The sequence below is a fragment of the Melanotaenia boesemani genome, chromosome 12 (genome assembly GCF_017639745.1).
Source record: "Melanotaenia boesemani isolate fMelBoe1 chromosome 12, fMelBoe1.pri, whole genome shotgun sequence".
Taxonomy (NCBI): Eukaryota; Metazoa; Chordata; class Actinopteri; order Atheriniformes; family Melanotaeniidae; genus Melanotaenia; species Melanotaenia boesemani.
Window position 1 is genome coordinate 36,262,638 of NC_055693.1, and position 20,741 is coordinate 36,283,378.

The following is a 20,741-nucleotide window of genomic DNA, read 5'->3' on the forward strand; positions in this document are numbered from 1 at the left end:
CCACTGGGAGTACTCCGGTATTACCCTGCCACTGGGAGTACTCTGGTATTACCCTGCCACTGGGAGTACTCTGGTATTACCCTGCCACTGGGAGTACTCTTCAGCTGGGTTTGTGGCAAACAGCCACTTTCTTTTCCTGGCTTCTGTTCCTCTCCTGTATCTCCTCACATGGCTTGGAGTCTTTGTTTAGCAGTTTCCAGAGCCTCAGGTTTGGGTTCCTCTTTCCTGGTTGCACCTTTCTGGAGTTCTAACAATCGGCTTACTTTATAAATGTATATATATTATTAATATTTAATATTATATATAGTATTGCAAAATATACATTCATACATTACATTCATTCATTCTCTGCACCGCTTATTCCATTAAGGGTTGCAGGTAAGCTGGAGCCTATCCCAGAATTAACAGGTGAGAGGCAGGTACACATGGACAGGTAACCAGTCAATCGCAAGGCCAACACACAGGAGACAAACAACCATTCACACACACACTCCTAGAGAGAATTTAGAGTCAACAGCTAACCTAACATCATGTCTTTGGATGGTGGGAGGAAGCCGGAGAACCCGAAGAGAACCCATGCAAACACCACACAGAAAGAGACTCGAACCAGCAACCTTCTTGCTGTGAGGCTGCGGTGCTAACCACCACACCACCGTGCAGCTCCACACCCACATTCACACACTGATGGCAGAAGCTGCCATGCAAGACACTAACCACAACCCACCAGGAGCAATTAGGGGTTCGGTGTCTTGCTCAGGGACTCCTGCAACAGTGCCGGCTAATAAATAAATACATATACATATATACATAAAGAGAGAGAGAGAGATGTATGGATATATACATGCAGCATATATGCTATTTACTTTCTTTCACATGATAAAACAGGAAAGTTATTGTAGTCATTTAGAACTTGTCCAAACATTAGTTTTCCATGTCCGACTGTGGATAAGCAGAGAAAAGTGGATGGATGGATACAACTTACACACAAATGAATTCGTTAGCATTAATAAACTTTTTAATAAACGGTCCAGGTGTGGCTTACCTGCAGCGGTGTGTTCAGTCACATGAAATAACTTGGCTTCATTCTGTTGGTAAATTAAATAATTTTTTTCATATTACTACAAACTGATGCAAAGTCTTCATCAAAACTCTGTAGTTAAATCTTTAAAAGATTAATCATTTGAGTGTTAAAATATGTCATCCTGAATTACTGATCCAAGGTGACGTTATAGACAAATAGCCTCATATTTTGGTGAAAACTTTAATATTTCTGGTTTTCCTGTTTGTTCAGCTGCAAATCAACAACTAGAGAAAAACTACAGAGAACAAACGTGTCATTTAATCCCACACGGCTTTGTCTTATTGCTTCAGAGCAGCTCTCCATGCCTCAAATCAAACAGCCCATTAATGAATCTCCAAACACTTCAGTGAAGAAAACTGATTTATTTTCTCCCAGAATGCTTTGGGAGTAGATCCACCACCAACCACAGAAATATGAGACATCTGTTCATGTGCAAAATGAAAGAAAAAAAAGGCACAAGTTTCAAGTAATAAATGTTCACATGTGGTCTTTTTCTGAGGACGGCCATTGAATCGATGCTCCCACCTTTAAAAGAAACGATCCCAACATTCACATCATCATCAGCAGCAATAAATTAAACATAATAAATATTTCACAAAGCAATCAACAAAACAGTTTTACCTTCAAAATGCCCCAAATCACGAGATCACAGAATAATCTGATCCACTTCAGACCCCGCGGACAGTAATTACACACAGACCCCTGGAAAAACACCTCAATGAAGTCTGACCTCCCCCAAAAGACCCCCCCCCCCCTTAGAAAAATAGAGTCTTAGAGCCTTCATTACAAAACGAGAACAGATCAATCTCTTCTTCCTTTCTTTGGTCCCGGAATGCAGAGAACTGGTAGGAAGGTGGGAGGTCAGGTCCTGGACACAGAGGTGAAGTCACAACACGCTGACATCACAGCGGGAACACATCACTGCTGTCCTTCCCATGATGCAACAGTCCACGTGCCCCACATATGGTCTACACCTGGTCCACATGTGGTCTACACGTGGTCTACACATGGTCTACATGCAGTCTACGCGTGCCCCACATATGGTCTACACCTGGTCTACACGTGGTCTACACATGGTCTACATGCAGTCTACGCGTGCCCCACATATGGTCTACACCTGGTCTACATGTGGTCTACACATGGTCTACATGCAGTCTATGCATGCCCCACATATGGTCTACATGTGGACTACACCTGGTCTATACATGGTCTATACGTGGTTTACACCTGGTCTACATGTACATGTTCTGAAACCATGCTTCCACGTGTGCTTCATGCATATTTTCTGTAAGGGAGGAGGAGTATTGATCCATCTATAATCAATGATTATTAGGCTGCTGTAACATATCGAGAGGATTAAAGAGGAGGAAACTATCATCATCATCCTCCATGTGAGTCTCGGGTAGTAAACAAAAACAGCAACAACAATAACCTCACCCACTGATGACCTCTGGTACTCTGATACCTCTGGAAGACCAGGTTTAGGTCTAAGGCCATCCTCTCAGTAGGATATGGTGTGAGCACGTGATGAAAGTTTCTATTTAAATAATCTTTAGTCCAAATATGTAAAAAAAAAAAATAAAATAATGTAAGGCTGCTTTAATAAACCATTTCAAACACCACTTTGTGTAAAGAGTGCAGATCATGTCCTCCTCCACGCTGCTCCTCACTGCCCCCTGCTGGATGAACCTGCACCTGCATGAGCATCTTGATGTTGAAGAGATGTTTTCTGTGCTCGGGAGCAGCCGTGCACGGCAGGCGTGCTCAGTGTTCCTTCAGCCTGTGAAGAAGAGCTGAGGATGAATATCACGCTGACGGGAAGAAGGTTTCACAATGTTAAAAAATCCATTCAAATATTAACTTTCATCATGTAGAAAAAAATGTGTGGCTGAAAATGCTAAAACTTTATTATCGTCCCAGTTCATTTATTTTCATCCCAGGTTATTATCATCCCAGTTTATTTATTTTCATCCCACAGTTTATGTATTATCATCCCAGTTTATTTATTTTCATCCCACAGTTTATTTATTTTCATCCCACAGTTTATTTATTTTCATCCCAATTTATTTATTATCATCCCAGTTTATTTATTATCATCCCAAATTATTTATTTTCATCCCACAGTTTATTTATTATCATCCCAGTTTATTTATTATCATCATAGTTTATTTATTTTCATCCCACAGTTTATTTATTATCATCCCAGTTTATTTATTTTCATCCCACAGTTTATTTATTATCATCCCAGTTTATTTATTTTCATCCCACAGTTTATTTATTATCATCCCAGTTTATTTATTATCATCCCAGTTTATGTATTATCATCCCAGTTTATTTATCATCATCATAGTTTATTTATCATCATTCCACAGTTTATTTATTATCATCCCAGTTTGTTTATTATCATCCCAGTTTTTTTATTTTCATCCCAGTTTATTTATTATCATCCCAGTTTACTTATTTTCATCCCACAGTTTATGTATTATCATCCCAGTTTATTTATCATCATCATAGTTTATTTATCATCATCCCACAGTTTATTTATTATCATCCCAGTTTGTTTATTATCATCCCAGTTTATTTATTTTCATCCCAGTTTATTTATTATCATCCCAGATTATTTATTATGATCCCAGTTTATTTATTTTCATCCCAGTTTATTTATTATCATCCCAGTTTATTTATCATCATCATAGTTTATTTATCATCATCCCACAGTTTATTTATTATCATCCCAGTTTATTTATTTTCATCCCACAGTTTATTTATTATCATCCCAGTTTATTTATTATCATCCCAGTTTATTTATTTTCATCCCACAGTTTATTTATTATCATCCTAGTTTATTTATTATCATCCCAGATTATTTATTATCATCACACAGTTTATTTATTATCATCCCAGTTTATTTATTTTCATCCCACAGTTTATTTATTATCATCCCAGTTTATTTATTATCATCCCAGATTATTAATTATCATCCCAGTTTATTTATTATCATCCCACAGTTTATTTATTATCATCCCACAGTTCATTTATTATCATCCCAGTTTATTTATTAACATCCCAGTTTATTTATTATCATCCCAGTTTATTTATTTTCATCCCACAGTTTATTTATTATCATCACAGTTTATTTATTATCATCCCAATTTATTTATTATCATCACAGTTTATTTATTATCATCCCAATTTATTTATTATCATCGCAGTTTATTTATTATCATACCAGTTTATTTATTATCATCCCTCAGTTTATTTATTATCATCCCAGTTTATTTATTACCATCCCAGTTTATTTATTTTCATCCCACAGTTTACTTATTATCATCCCAGTTTATTTATTTTCATCCCACAGTTTATTTATTATCATCCCAGTTTATTTATTATCATCCCAGTTTATTTATTATCATCATAGTTTATTTATTTTCATCCCACAGTTTATTTATTATCATCCCAGTTTATTTATTATCATCCCAGTTTATTTATTATCATCACACAGTTTATTTATTAGCATCCCAGTTTATTTATTAACATCCCAGTTTATTTATTATCATCCCAGCTTATTTATTTTCATCCCACAGTTTATTTATTATCATCCCAGTTTATTTATTATCATCATAGTTTATTTATTTTCATCCCCCAGTTTATTTATTTTCATCCCACAATTTATTTATTATCATCTCAGTTTATTTATTATCATCGCACAGCTTATTTATTATCATCCCAGTTTATTTATTTTCATCCCACAGTTTATTTATTATCATCCCAGTTTATTTATTATCATCATAGTTTATTTATTATCATCCCACAGTTTATTTATTATCATCCCACAGTTTATTTATTATCATCCCAGTTTATTTATTATCATCCCAGTTTATTTATTATCATCCCACAGTTTATTTATTATCATCCCACTTTATTTATTATCATCCCACAGTTTATTTATTATCATCCCAGTTTATTTATGTTCATCCCACAGTTTATTTATTATCATCCCAGTTTATTTATTATCATCCCAGATTATTTATTATCATCCCAGTTTATTTATTATCATCACACAGTTTATTTATTATCATCCCAGTTTATTTATTTTCATCCCAGTTTATTTATTATCATCCCAGTTTATTTATTATCATCATAGTTTATTTATTTTCATCCCAGTTTATTTATTATCATCCCAGTTTATTTATTTTCATCCCAGTTTATTTATTATCATCCCAGTTTATTTATTATCATCCCAGTTTATTTATTATCCTCCCAGTTTATTTATTATCATCCCAGGTTATTTATTTTCATCCCACAGTTTATTTATTATCATCCCAGTTTATTTATTATCATCCCAGTTTATTTATTTTCATCCCACAGTTTATTTATTAGCATCGCAGTTTATCTATTATCATCCCAGTTTATTTATTATCATCCCAGTTCATTTATTTTCATCCCACAGTTTATTTATTATCATCCCAGTTTATTCATTATCATCCCAGTTTATTTATTATCATCCCAGATTATTTATTATCATCCCAGATTATTTATTATCATCACACAGTTTATTTATTATCATCCCAGTTTATTTATTTTCATCCCACAGTTTATTTATTATCATCCCAGTTTATTTATTATCATCCCAGTTTATTTATTATCATCATAGTTTATTTATTTTCATCCCACAGTTTATTTATTATCATCCCAGTTTATTTATTATCATCACACAGTTTATTTATTAGCATCCCAGTTTATTTATTAACATCCCAGTTTATTTATTATCATCCCAGGTTATTTATTTTCATCCCACAGTTTATTTATTAGCATCCCAGTTTATCTATTATCATCCCAGTTCATTTATTATCATCCCAGTTTATTTTCATCCCACAGTTTATTTATTATCATCCCAGATTATTTATTATCATCCCACAGTTTATTTATTATCATCTCAGTTTACTTATTATCATCCCAGTTTATTTATCATCATCCCAGTTTATTTATTATCATCCCACAGTTTATTTATTATCATCCCAGTTTACTTATTATCATCCCAGTTTATTTATTATCATCCCACAGTTTACTTATTATCATCCCAGTTTATTTATTTTCATCCCACAGTTTATTTATTATCATCCCACTTTATTTATTATCATCCCAGTTTATTTATTTTCATCCCACAGTTTATTTATTATCATCCCAGTTTACTTATTATCATCCCAGTTTATTTGTTATCATCCCAGTTTATTTATTATCATCACACAGTTTATTTATTATCATCCCAGTTTATTTATTATCATCCCAGTTTATTTATTATCATCCCAGTTTATTTATTATCATCCCAGTTTATTTATTATCATCACACAGTTTATTTATTATCATCCCAGTTTATTTATTAACATCCCAGTTCATTTATTATCATCCCAATTTATTTATTTTCATCCCACAGTTTATTGATTATCATCCCAGTTTATTTATTATCATCATAGTTTATTTATTTTCATCCCACAGTTTATTTATTATCATCCCAGTTTATTTATTTTCATCCCACAGTTTATTTATTATCATCCCAGTTTATTTATTATCATCATAGTTTATTTATTATCATCCCAGTTTATTTATTATCATCCCAGTTCATTTATTTTCATCCCACAGTTTATTTATTATCATCCCAGTTTATTCATTATCATCCCAGTTTATTTATTATCATCCCAGTTTATTTATTATCATCCCAGATTATTTATTATCATCACACAGTTTATTTATTATCATCCCAGTTTATTTATTTTCATCCCACAGTTTATTTATTATCATCCCAGTTTATTTATTATCATCCCAGTTTATTTATTATCATCATAGTTTATTTATTTTCATCCCACAGTTTATTTATTATCATCCCAGTTTATTTATTATCATCCCAGTTTATTTATCATCATCCCACAGTTTATTTATTTTCATCCCACAGTTTATTTATTTTCATCCCAAGTTATTTATTATCATCCCAGTTTATTTATTATCATCCCACAGTGTATTTATCATCCCAGTTTATTTATTATCATCCCAGATTATTTATTATCATCACAGTTTATTTATTATCATCCCAGTTTATTTATTACCATCCCAGTTTATTTATTTTCATCCCACAGTTTATTTATTATCATCACAGTTTATTTATTATCATCCCAGTTTATTTATTATCATCATAGTTTATTTATTATCATCCCAATTTATTTATTATCATCACAGTTTATTTATTATCATCGCAGTTTATTTATTATCATCCCAGTTTATTTATTATCATCCCACAGTTTATTTATTATCATCCCAGTTTATTTATTATCATCCCAGTTTATTTATTATCATCCCACAGTTTATTTATTATCATCCCACTTTATTTATTATCATCCCACAGTTTATTTATTATCATCCCAGTTTATTTATGTTCATCCCACAGTTTATTTATTATCATCCCAGTTTATTTATTATCATCCCAGTTTATTTATTATCATCACACAGTTTATTTATTATCATCCCAGTTTATTTATTTTCATCCCACAGTTTATTTATTATCATCCCAGTTTACTTATTATCATCCCAGTTTATTTATTATCATCATAGTTTATTTATTTTCATCCCACAGTTTATTTATTATCATCCCAGTTTATTTATTATCATCCCAGTTTATTTATTATCATCCCAGTTTATTTATTTTCATCCCACAGTTTATTTATTATCATCCCAGTTTATTTATTATCATCCCAGTTTATTTATTTTCATCCCACAGTTTATTTATTATCATCCTAGTTTATTTATTATCATCCCAGATTATTTATTATCATCACACAGTTTATTTATTATCATCCCAGTTTATTTATTTTCATCCCACAGTTTATTTATTATCATCCCAGTTTATTTATTATCATCCCAGTTTATTTATTATCATCATAGTTTATTTATTTTCATCCCACAGTTTATTTATTATCATCCCAGTTTATTTATTATCCTCCCAGTTTATTTATTATCATCACACAGTTTATTTATTAGCATCCCAGTTTATTTATTAACATCCCAGTTTATTTATTATCATCCCAGCTTATTTATTTTCATCCCACAGTTTATTTATTATCATCCCAGTTTATTTATTATCATCATAGTTTATTTATTTTCATCCCCCAGTTTATTTATTATCATCCCAGTTTATTTATTTTCATCCCACAGTTTATTTATTATCATCCCAGTTTATTTATGTTCATCCCACAGTTTATTTATTATCATCCCATTTTATTTATTATCATCATAGTTTATTTATTTTCATCCCAGTTTATTTATTTTCATCCCACAGTTTATTTATTATCATCTCAGATTATTTATTATCATCCCAGTTTATTTATTATCATCCCAGTTCATTTATTATCATCCCAGTTTCTTTATTTTCATCCCACAGTTTATTTATTATCATCCCAGTTTATTTATTATCATCCCAGTTTATTTATTATCATCCCAGTTTATTTATTATCATCCCACAGTTTATTTATTATCATCCCAGTTTATTTATTATCATCCCAGTTTATTTATTTTCATCCCACAGTTTATTTATTATCATCCTAGTTTATTTATTATCATCCCAGTTTATTTATTATCATCCCAGTTTATTTATTTTCATCCCACAGTTTATTTATTATCATCCCAGTTTATTTATTATCATCCCAGTTTATTTATTATCATCATAGTTTATTTATTTTCATCCCAGTTTATTTATTATCATCCCACAGTTTATTTATTATCATCCCAGTTTATTTATTATCATCACACAGTTTATTTATTAGCTATCCCAGTTTATTTATTAACATCCCAGTTTATTTATTCATCATCCCAGCTTATTTATTTTCATCCCACAGTTTATTTATTATCATCCCAGTTTATTTATTATCATCATAGTTTTATTTATTTTCATCCCCCAGTTTATTATTATCATCCAGTTTATTTATTTTCATCCCACAGTTTATTTATTATCAACCCAGTTTATTTATTATCATCCCAGTTTATTTATTATCATCCCACAGTTTATTTATTATCATCCCACTTTATTTATTATCATCCCACAGTTTATTCATTATCATCCCAGTTTATTTATGTTCATCCCACAGTTTATTTATCATCCCAGTTTATTTATTATCATCCCAGATTATTTATTATCATCACAGTTTATTTATTATCATCCCAGTTTATTTATTACCATCCCAGTTTATTTATTTTCATCCCACAGTTTATTTATTATCATCACAGTTTATTTATTATCATCCCAGTTTATTTATTATCATCATAGTTTATTTATTATCATCCCAATTTATTTATTATCATCACAGTTTATTTATTATCATCGCAGTTTATTTATTATCATCCCAGTTTATTTATTATCATCCCACAGTTTATTTATTATCATCCCAGTTTATTTATTATCATCCCAGTTTATTTATTATCATCCCACAGTTTATTTATTATCATCCCACTTTATTTATTATCATCCCACAGTTTATTTATTATCATCCCAGTTTATTTATGTTCATCCCACAGTTTACTTATTATCATCCCAGTTTATTTATTATCATCCCAGTTTATTTATTATCATCACACAGTTTATTTATTATCATCCCAGTTTATTTATTTTCATCCCACAGTTTATTTATTATCATCCCAGTTTATTTATTATCATCCCAGTTTATTTATTATCATCATAGTTTATTTATTTTCATCCCACAGTTTATTTATTATCATCCCAGTTTATTTATTATCATCCCAGTTTATTTATTATCATCCCAGTTTATTTATTTTCATCCCACAGTTTATTTATTATCATCCCAGTTTATTTATTATCATCCCAGTTTATTTATTTTCATCCCACAGTTTATTTATTATCATCCTAGTTTATTTATTATCATCCCAGATTATTTATTATCATCACACAGTTTATTTATTATCATCCCAGTTTATTTATTTTCATCCCAGTTTATTTATTATCATCATAGTTTATTTATTTTCATCCCACAGTTTATTTATTATCATCCCAGTTTATTTATTATCATCCCAGTTTATTTATTGTCATCACACAGTTTATTTATTAGCATCCCAGATTATTTATTAACATCCCAGTTTATTTATTATCATCCCAGCTTATTTATTTTCATCCCACAGTTTATTTATTAGCATCCCAGATTATTTATTAACATCCCAGTTTATTTATTATCATCCCAGCTTATTTATTTTCATCCCACAGTTTATTTATTAACATCCCAGTTTATTTATTATCATCCCAGCTTATTTATTTTCATCCCACAGTTTATTTATTATCATCCCAGTTTATTTATTATCATCATAGTTTATTTATTTTCATCCCCCAGTTTATTTATTATCATCCCAGTTTATTTATTTTCATCCCACAGTTTATTTATTATCATCCCATTTTATTTATTATCATCCCAGTTTATTTATTTTCATCCCACAGTTTATTTATTATCATCCCAGATTACTTATTATCATCCCAGTTTATTTATTATCATCCCAGTTTATTTATGTTCATCCCACAGTTTATTTATTATCATCCCAGTTTATTTATTATCATCATAGTTTATTTATTTTCATCCCAGTTTATTTATTTTCATCCCACAGTTTATTTATTATCATCTCAGATTATTTATTATCATCCCAGTTTATTTATTATCATCCCAGTTTATTTATTATCATCCCAGTTTATTTATTTTCATCCCACAGTTTATTTATTATCATCCTAGTTTATTTATTATCATCCCAGTTTATTTATCATCATCCCAGTTTATTTATGTTCATCCCACAGTTTATTTATTATCATCCCAGTTTATTTATTTTCATCCCACAGTTTATTTATTATCAACCCAGTTTATTTATTATCATCCCAGATTATTTATTGTCATCCCAGTTTATTTATTATCATCCCACAGTTTATTTATTATCATCCCACTTTATTTATTATCATCCCACAGTTTATTCATTATCATCCCAGTTTATTTATGTTCATCCCACAGTTTATTTATTATCATCCCAGATTATTTATTATCATCCCAGTTTATTTATTATCATCCCAGTTTATTTATTATCATCCCAGTTTATTTATTATCATCCCAGTTTATTTATTATCATCCCAGATTATTTATTATCATCCCACAGTTTATTTATTATCATCCCAGTTTATTTATTATCATCATAGTTTATTTATTTTCATCCCACAGTTTATTTATTATCATCCCAGTTTATTTATTTTCATCCCACAGTTTATTTATTATCATCCCAGTTTATTTATTATCATCCCAGTTTATTTATTATCATCCCAGTTTATTTATTTTCATCCCACAGTTTATTTATTATCATCCTAGTTTATTTATTATCATCCCAGATTATTTATCATCATCCCAGTTTATTTATGTTCATCCCACAGTTTATTTATTATCATCCCAGTTTATTTATTTTCATCCCACAGTTTATTTATTATCAACCCAGTTTATTTATTATCATCCCAGTTTATTTATTATCATCCCACAGTTTATTTATTATCATCCCACTTTATTTATTATCATCCCACAGTTTATTTATTATCATCCCAGTTTATTTATTATCATCATAGTTTATTTATTATCATCCCACAGTTTATTTATTATCATCCCAGTTTATTTATTTTCATCCCACAGTTTATTTATTATCATCCCAGTTTATTTATTATCATCCCAGTTTATTTATTATCATCCCAGTTTATTTATTTTCATCCCACAGTTTATTTATTATCATCCTAGTTTATTTATTATCATCCCAGTTTATTTATCATCATCCCAGTTTATTTATGTTCATCCCACAGTTTATTTATTATCATCCCAGTTTATTTATTTTCATCCCACAGTTTATTTATTATCAACCCAGTTTATTTATTATCATCCCAGTTTATTTATTATCATCCCAGTTTATTTATTATCATCCCACAGTTTATTTATTATCATCCCACTTTATTTATTATCATCCCACAGTTTATTCATTATCATCCCAGTTTATTTATGTTCATCCCACAGTTTATTTATTATCATCCCAGATTATTTATTATCATCCCAGTTTATTTATTATCATCACACAGTTTATTTATTATCATCCCAGTTTATTTATTTTCATCCCACAGTTTATTTATTATCATCCCAGTTTATTTATTATCATCATAGTTTATTTATTTTCATCCCACAGTTTATTTATTATCATCCCAGTTTATTTATTATCATCCCAGTTTATTTATTATCATCCCACAGTTTATTTATTATCATCCCACTTTATTTATTATCATCCCACAGTTTATTCATTATCATCCCAGTTTATTTATGTTCATCCCACAGTTTATTTATTATCATCCCAGTTTATTTATTATCATCTCAGTTTATTTATTATCATCACACAGTTTATTTATTATCATCCCAGCTTATTTATTTTCATCCCACAGTTTATTTATTATCATCCCAGTTTATTTATTATCATCCCAGTTTATTTATTATCATCCCACAGTTTATTTATTATCATCCCAGTTTACTTATTATCATCCCAGATTATTTATTATCATCCCATTTTATTTATTATCATCCCAGTTAATTTATTATCATCCCAGTTTATTTATTTTCATCCCACAGTTTATTTATTATCATCTCAGTTTACTTATTATCATCCCAGTTTATTTATCATCATCCCAGTTTATTTATTATCATCCCACAGTTTATTTATTATCATCCCAGTTTATTTATTATCATCCCAGTTTATTTATTATCATCCCAGTTTAGTTATTATCATCCCAGTTTATTTATTATCATCCCAGATTACTTATTATCATCCCAGTTTATTTATTTTCATCCCACAGTTTATTTATTATCATCCCACTTTATTTATTATCATCCCAGTTTATTTATTTTCATCCCACAGTTTATTTATTATCATCCCAGTTTACTTATTATCATCCCAGTTTATTTGTTATCATCCCAGTTTATTTATTATCATCCCAGTTTATTTCTTTTCATCCCACAGTTTATTTATTATCATCCCAGTTTACTTATTATCATCCCAGTTTATTTGTTATCATCCCAGTTTATTTATTATCATCACACAGTTTATTTATTATCATCCCAGTTTATTTATTATCATCCCAGTTTATTTATTATCATCCCAGTTTATTTATTATCATCACACAGTTTATTTATTATCATCCCAGTTTATTTATTAACATCCCAGTTCATTTATTATCATCCCAGTTTATTTATTTTCATCCCACAGTTTATTTATTATCATCCCAGTTTATTTATTATCATCATAGTTTATTTATTTTCATCCCACAGTTTATTTATTATCATCCCAGTTTATTTATTTTCATCCCACAGTTTATTTATTATCATCCCAGTTTATTTATTATCATCCCAGTTTATTTATTATCATCCCAGTTTATTTATTATCATCCCAGTTTATTTATTTTCATCCCACAGTTTATTTATTATCATCCCACTTTATTTATTATCATCCCACAGTTTATTCATTATCATCCCAGTTTATTTATGTTCATCCCACAGTTTATTTATTATCATCCCAGTTTATTTATTATCATCTCAGTTTATTTATTATCATCACACAGTTTATTTATTATCATCCCAGCTTATTTATTTTCATCCCACAGTTTATTTATTATCATCCCAGTTTATTTATTATCATCCCAGTTTATTTATTATCATCCCAGTTTATTTATTTTCATCCCACAGTTTATTTATTATCATCCCACTTTATTTATTATCATCCCACAGTTTATTCATTATCATCCCAGTTTATTTATGTTCATCCCACAGTTTATTTATTATCATCCCAGTTTATTTATTATCATCTCAGTTTATTTATTATCATCACACAGTTTATTTATTATCATCCCAGCTTATTTATTTTCATCCCACAGTTTATTTATTATCATCCCAGTTTATTTATTATCATCCCAGTTTATTTATTATCATCCCACAGTTTATTTATTATCATCCCAGTTTACTTATTATCATCCCAGATTATTTATTATCATCCCATTTTATTTATTATCATCCCAGTTTATTTATTATCATCCCAGTTTATTTATTTTCATCCCACAGTTTATTTATTATCATCTTAGTTTACTTATTATCATCCCAGTTTATTTATCATCATCCCAGTTTATTTATTATCATCCCACAGTTTATTTATTATCATCCCAGTTTATTTATTATCATCCCAGTTTATTTATTATCATCCCAGTTTAGTTATTATCATCCCAGTTTATTTATTATCATCCCAGATTACTTATTATCATCCCAGTTTATTTATTTTCATCCCACAGTTTATTTATTATCATCCCACTTTATTTATTATCATCCCAGTTTATTTATTTTCATCCCACAGTTTATTTATTATCATCCCAGTTTACTTATTATCATCCCAGTTTATTTGTTATCATCCCAGTTTATTTATTATCATCACACAGTTTATTTATCATCATCCCAGTTTATTTATTATCATCCCAGTTTATTATCATCCCAGTTTATTTATTATCATCCCACAGTTTATTTATTATCATCCCAGTTTATTTATTAACATCCCAGTTCATTTATTATCATCCCAGTTTATTTATTATCATCCCACAGTTTATTTATTATCATCCCAGTTTATTTATTATCATCACACAGTTTATTTATTATCATCCCAGTTTATTTATTAACATCCCAGTTCATTTATTATCATCCCAGTTTATTTATTTTCATCCCACAGTTTATTTATTATCATCCCAGTTTATTTATTATCATCATAGTTTATTTATTTTCATCCCACAGTTTATTTATTATCATCCCAGTTTATTTATTTTCATCCCACAGTTTATTTATTATCATCCCAGTTTATTTATTATCATCCCAGTTTATTTATTATCATCCCAGTTTATTTATTTTCATCCCACAGTTTATTTATTATCATCCCAGTTCATTTATTATCATCCCAGTTTATTTATTATCATCCCAGTTTATTTATCTTCATCCCACAGTTTACTTATTATCATCCCAGTTTATTTATTATCATCCCAGATTATTTATTATCATCCCACAGTTTTTACTTTTCTAACCCAGTTATCATGAGCAGTAGCTTCGGGTTATCTGCTCCTACTTTGGGATTTCTTTCTTGAATGTATATATGAGTTTGGCCGTGTTTTTAACAGTTTTATTTCTTGTATGCATCCCTTGTATAAACTGCCTCTGCCAGATTGTTGCTGAAAATCAGAATTGCTTCTCAGCCAAATTACCTCAGAATTACATTAAAAAGAAAAACAGCTGAACTGACAGAAAAAAGACCAAACAGAACACCCAGATCCAGATCACCCAGATCCAGATCACCCAGATCCAGAACACCCAGATCCAGAACACCCAGATCCAGAACACCCAGATCCAGAACATCCAGATCCAGAACACCCAGATCCAGAACATCCAGATCCAGAACACCCAGATCCAGAACACCCAGATCCAGAACATCCAGATCCAGAACACCCAGATCCAGATCACCCAGATCCAGAACAACCAGATCCAGATCACCCAGATCAAGAACATCCAGATCCAGAACACCCAGATCCAGATCACCCAGATCCAGAACACCCAGATCCAGAACATCCACATCCAGATCATCCAGATCCAGATCATCCAGATCCAGATCACCCAGATCCAAAACTCCCAGATCCCAAACTCCCAGATCCAGAACATCTAGATCCAGATCATCCATATCCAGAACACTCAGGTCCAGATCACCCAGATCCAGAACAACCAGATCCACAACATCCAGATCCAGAACACCCAGATCCAGAACATCCACATCCAGAACACCCAGATCCAGAACATCCACATCCAGAACACCCAGATCCAGAACATCCACATCCAGAACACCCAGATCCAGAACATCCACATCCAGATCCAGATGATCCAGATCCAGAACACCCAGATCCAGATCACCCAGATCAAGAACATCCAGATCCAGAACACCCAGATCCAGATCACCCAGATCCAGAACACCCAGATCCAGAACATCCACATCCAGATCATCCAGATCCAGATCATCCAGATCCAGATCACCCAGATCCAAAACTCCCAGATCCCAAACTCCCAGATCCAGAACATCTAGATCCAGATCATCCATATCCAGAACACTCAGATCCAGATCACCCAGATCCAGAACAACCAGATCCACAACATCCAGATCCAGAACACCCAGATCCAGAACATCCACATCCAGAACACCCAGATCCACAATATCCAGATCCAGAACACCCAGATCCAGAACATCCACATCCAGAACACCCAGATCCAGAACATCCACATCCAGAACACCCAGATCCAGAACATCCACATCCAGATCCAGATGATCCAGATCATCCAGATCCAGATCATCCTGATCCAGAACACCCAGATCCAGAACATCCACATCCAGAACACCCAGATCCAGAACATCCACATCCAGATCCAGATCATCCAGATCCAGATCATCCAGATCCAGATCATCCAGATCCAGAACACCCAGATCCAGAACACCCAGATCCTGATCACCCAAATCCAGGATCATCCAGATCCAGATCACCAAGATCCTCAACAACCAGATCTAGATCATCCAGATCCAGAACACCAAGATCCAGAACACCCAGATCCAGATCTTCCAGATCCAGAACACCCAGATCCTGATCACCCAAATCCAGATCAGCCAGATCCAGATCACCAAGATCCAGAACATCTAGATCCAGATCTTCCAGATCCAGAACCCCCAGATCCAGATCACCCAGATCCAGATCATACAGACACGAAACCAGCAGATTCTTCCTCTGTGGAAGCATCAGCCCTGATCCGTGTGTGGACACGGTCCTGTGGAAGCTAGCTGAGAACTTCTACGTCTTACACAGACACACGTTTAGCAGTTTAGTGGATCTCTGGAGTTATAAATGAAACTGATGATGTGAGTGAAACTGGGAGTGATGAGCGGCAGCCAATCAGAGTACACCTTGTGTGATGAAGACTTACTCAACCGCAGAGATTGGATGGGATTTGGATGAGGTCATCTCTTTCGTCACAAGCCGTAACAACAGCTACACACAGAGAGAAACATGTCTGTTTACAGTCACTTCAACAGGTAAAAACTACAAGCTGCTGTAGCAGCATGAAAGCAGGAACCTGGGTGGGGAAAACAGATTCAGACGAACACGACCAAGCAGAGTCGTAAACCACTCTATGGTTCAAGCACTCACCAGCAGAGCCAGGAAGTCAGCCGTCATCAGCATGTAGAAGACCTGATCCCAGCCTCCTGCGGACAACAGGCCGGCCAGCAGGGGGCCCAGCGCCGCTCCTGCAGAGACATCACCATTAAAACTCTGTAACGAGAGGACGTCTGCTGAACAAAAGAATGATGAGAATGTCTAAACCTGTTAATCTCTGAGTGGAGAGTCATGTTTCATCGATCAGAGAAAACAAAGCTGAAATCTTTACACACAGTTTCTACACAGACTACTTATACAGCCCTTTTCTAGTCATACTGACCAATCAGAGCGCTTTACACCACATCACGTTCACACACACACACACACACACACACACACACACACACACACACACACACACACACTCGTACTGTTATATACCAAGTGCTTTGTTCTATCAGGCATATTCATACCCCAAGAGACACATCGGTAGGCAACGTAGGGTTCAGTGTCTTGCCCAAGGACACTTCGAAAAAGCCTGGAATCAATCCACCGACTTTATGGTTGGTGGATGACTGCTCTTCCTCCTGAGCAACAGCTGCCCACTGTGGGAAGGCAGATTTATTCATACCGTTTTATTTCTTTAAAAACAACATTACAGCGGACCAACCTTCTGTTTAATAAAGCAGCACAAACAACGAACGAGGATCAAAAAGCAAATACAGGTAAAACCATGTAGGTCACTAAACGCAACACGAGCGAAAACGAGAGAAAGTCTGTTTTAAAATGAGTTTTAAAACATCTCAAGACGTTCAAGCGAGTCAGATTCAGTACCAACATGACTGGTTATAAAAAGGAGCACCTCAGAGAGGCAGAGTCTCCCAGTGAAAAGAAAAATGTTGCTGAATGTAAAACTGCAAAGACTTTAGACCTTCCACCATACCGCCGCTGGACCGAGACTGGAACCAGTTTCCTCCAGGGTCTCCACACTCCGAAGTGTGCAGACCCTGAATTGGGACACAGCTTTAGACTGCAAAACTTCATTTGTGTCAGAACATGCATGTAAATGGCTTTAATAATAAGTCAGCACTGAGGTTTTTCCCACCTTGGAAAGGATGTCATTCCATCATAGGATGTGTGTTACAAAGAAAAACAAACCTCTAACTGTGATGAGTTTCTGTGGGTTTCAGAGTTTGTCATTATCATGAAACTCATCCCATAAGCTCATCCAGATCAGAATCACTTCAGTATTAGTTTGTTTGGTGGTGCAGCCTGATTAATGTCATCTTCATGGGACCTTGTGTTTCTGCCTCCTGTCAGAAATAACATATCTACAACACAACTACCTGGGCTGGTATCAGGGTATGGCTTATACAGAAAGCTGAGATCAAAATCAGGAGATGTGTTACTGTGTCAGAGTAAATTCAATTGGAAAACAGATGGAAATGTAAATAGTTATCTCCTCCCAAAAGAAAACCACATTACTTTCAGTGGAAACCAGAGGCTAGCAGCCCAGTTCATCTAGGAATGAATAAACCCCACCTCCATATTTAGACCGGGTTAGTGTAAGTTTTAATCGGTTTAGCGTTGGTAGTACCAACCTACAGATCCGGTGCCGTCGATGATGGCGGTGACGGTGGACAAGGCTCGGGCGTTGCCTTTCAGGCTTTTGTGGGTCCCCTAAAATCAGAGCAGAGGGACCAGACTGAGAGCCGGGTACACATTTAGTGAATTATTCAGACTTTTTAGTCTGGATCTGAATGAAACTGGATCACAGTCAGACATGTTTACCAGATCAGCTGACACAGCGGTGGTGATGAGGGCGTATGGTCCGTTCACCAGACCTCCACATACCAACAGCATGCCTAAGAAACAGGTACAACTCAGAAGTTTAACCTAACACACACACACACACACACACACACACACAGCTTCTCTATTTACTATATCCTTTATTTAACTTCTTTATTATATATTATTTTCCTCCTGAACTCATTCTGTAATCATCATTTCCCTTGGGGTATGAATAAAATCTCAATTACATCATATGACCAGGAAGGTCATACACACACGAACACACTAAAATAAAAAAAAAACAAGAGCTCACCACCATGAAAACCGTTTATACAAACATTTCAATAAGTGAAGCAAGTACTGACTGAAGGAGAGCTGAAGGCTTCTAAACACTAATACTGAACTACTGATGGAATGAAAATCAATAACTGAGTGCATCTGTCAGCTGGACCTCATCAGTTCTGGTCTTGGTTCTGACCACACAAACACAGCAGACCCTGTTCATGTGATGTCTGAGTGACAGCAGCTTCTCACCGATGGTCGGGCCCAGACCCAGCTTACTGATCAAGGAGAAGCCGTACAGCTGCAGGACACAAACACATCAGGGAGGTAAGAACCTAGAACTTTCAGAACCCACAAAACAAAGCAGCAGAACCTCAGACCACACAACCGGACAATGATTTATCTACCACCCCAAATCCAAACCAGCTGGCTCTCTGTGTAAAATGATGACAAGAGAAAGATTTACAAACCCTGTCAACATATCAGACGATGAAACTGAGACATTTTAGCATGTGGTGGAAAATATGAGCTGTTATACTTGTTGGAAGTGGAGTTGTAAATGTGTCCAGTGACAGCCTACAACACATGGAGTGGGAACTCACCATGGGAGCAGCCAGCAGCAACATGACTGCACAGGTGGTCGCTCGCTTTCCCAGCTTATCAGAGATCAGTCCTGCCAGGATCCCCCCTGTGGGAACATGTCAGACATCACACACCACAGTCTCATTCTGCTTGCACACAGGACCAGAAAACTCACTTACCCACTATTCCTCCAACATCAAACAGGGTGGAGAGGTCACCAGCTTTCTTTGCATCCAGGTGAGCTGCAACACACACAGCTGGTGGTGAGTGTTTGTTCCAGGTGATAAAGCTGAGGAGTCATTTCTAGGACTGCTAGCTTAGCCTTCACACTGAAGGTGGTGTTAAAAAGTTCTGCTCAGCTCTATCAGCAGCAGCGCCCTGTGCCTCTCAGTCCTGTTTAGAGCTGAGATGGATCATTAGTCTGTAGTGGAGAATCCATCAGTTCCTCTGGGAACCAAACTTCTGGATGGTCTACACACCCTGGCAGCTTCAGGTGAGACAAGTCAAACACAGGTTACTTCCACAACTGCTCTGACTGTTTGCTCCTGACACTGACAGACAGATGCTTCAATCAGCTGCTAACAGTGCTAATACTTCCTGCAGAGGTCACCTGACTCATGGAGGATTTATCTACTCCTGAGTCCATTTCAAGCCACCACAGTCACACACCTTCTAACCTCTGCTGGGTTTGACCACTCAGCCTGTTGCACTTTAGACATAAACATGATTATTTGAATAACCTGG

The 20,741-nt window shown here is 33.5% G+C and overlaps 1 protein-coding gene across 2 annotated transcripts in view; it reads right to left on the reverse strand.

Annotated features, from left to right (window-relative positions):
* Positions 1–1,428: 1,428 nt before the first annotated feature.
* slc37a1 (solute carrier family 37 member 1) overlaps positions 1,429–20,741 on the reverse strand; it is a 33,116-nt gene continuing 13,803 nt past the window's right edge. For both annotated transcript variants that reach the window (XM_042001764.1, XM_042001765.1), the window contains exons 13-20: positions 20,177–20,239; positions 20,018–20,103; positions 19,668–19,716; positions 19,131–19,204; positions 18,941–19,019; positions 17,391–17,488; positions 17,167–17,231; positions 1,429–2,861 (exon numbers count right to left, since the gene is read on the reverse strand). In XM_042001764.1, coding sequence (XP_041857698.1) covers positions 2,846–2,861; positions 17,167–17,231; positions 17,391–17,488; positions 18,941–19,019; positions 19,131–19,204; positions 19,668–19,716; positions 20,018–20,103; positions 20,177–20,239 — 530 coding nt within the window. In that variant the 3' untranslated portion in view covers positions 1,429–2,845. The remainder of the gene's footprint in view (positions 2,862–17,166; positions 17,232–17,390; positions 17,489–18,940; positions 19,020–19,130; positions 19,205–19,667; positions 19,717–20,017; positions 20,104–20,176; positions 20,240–20,741) is intronic.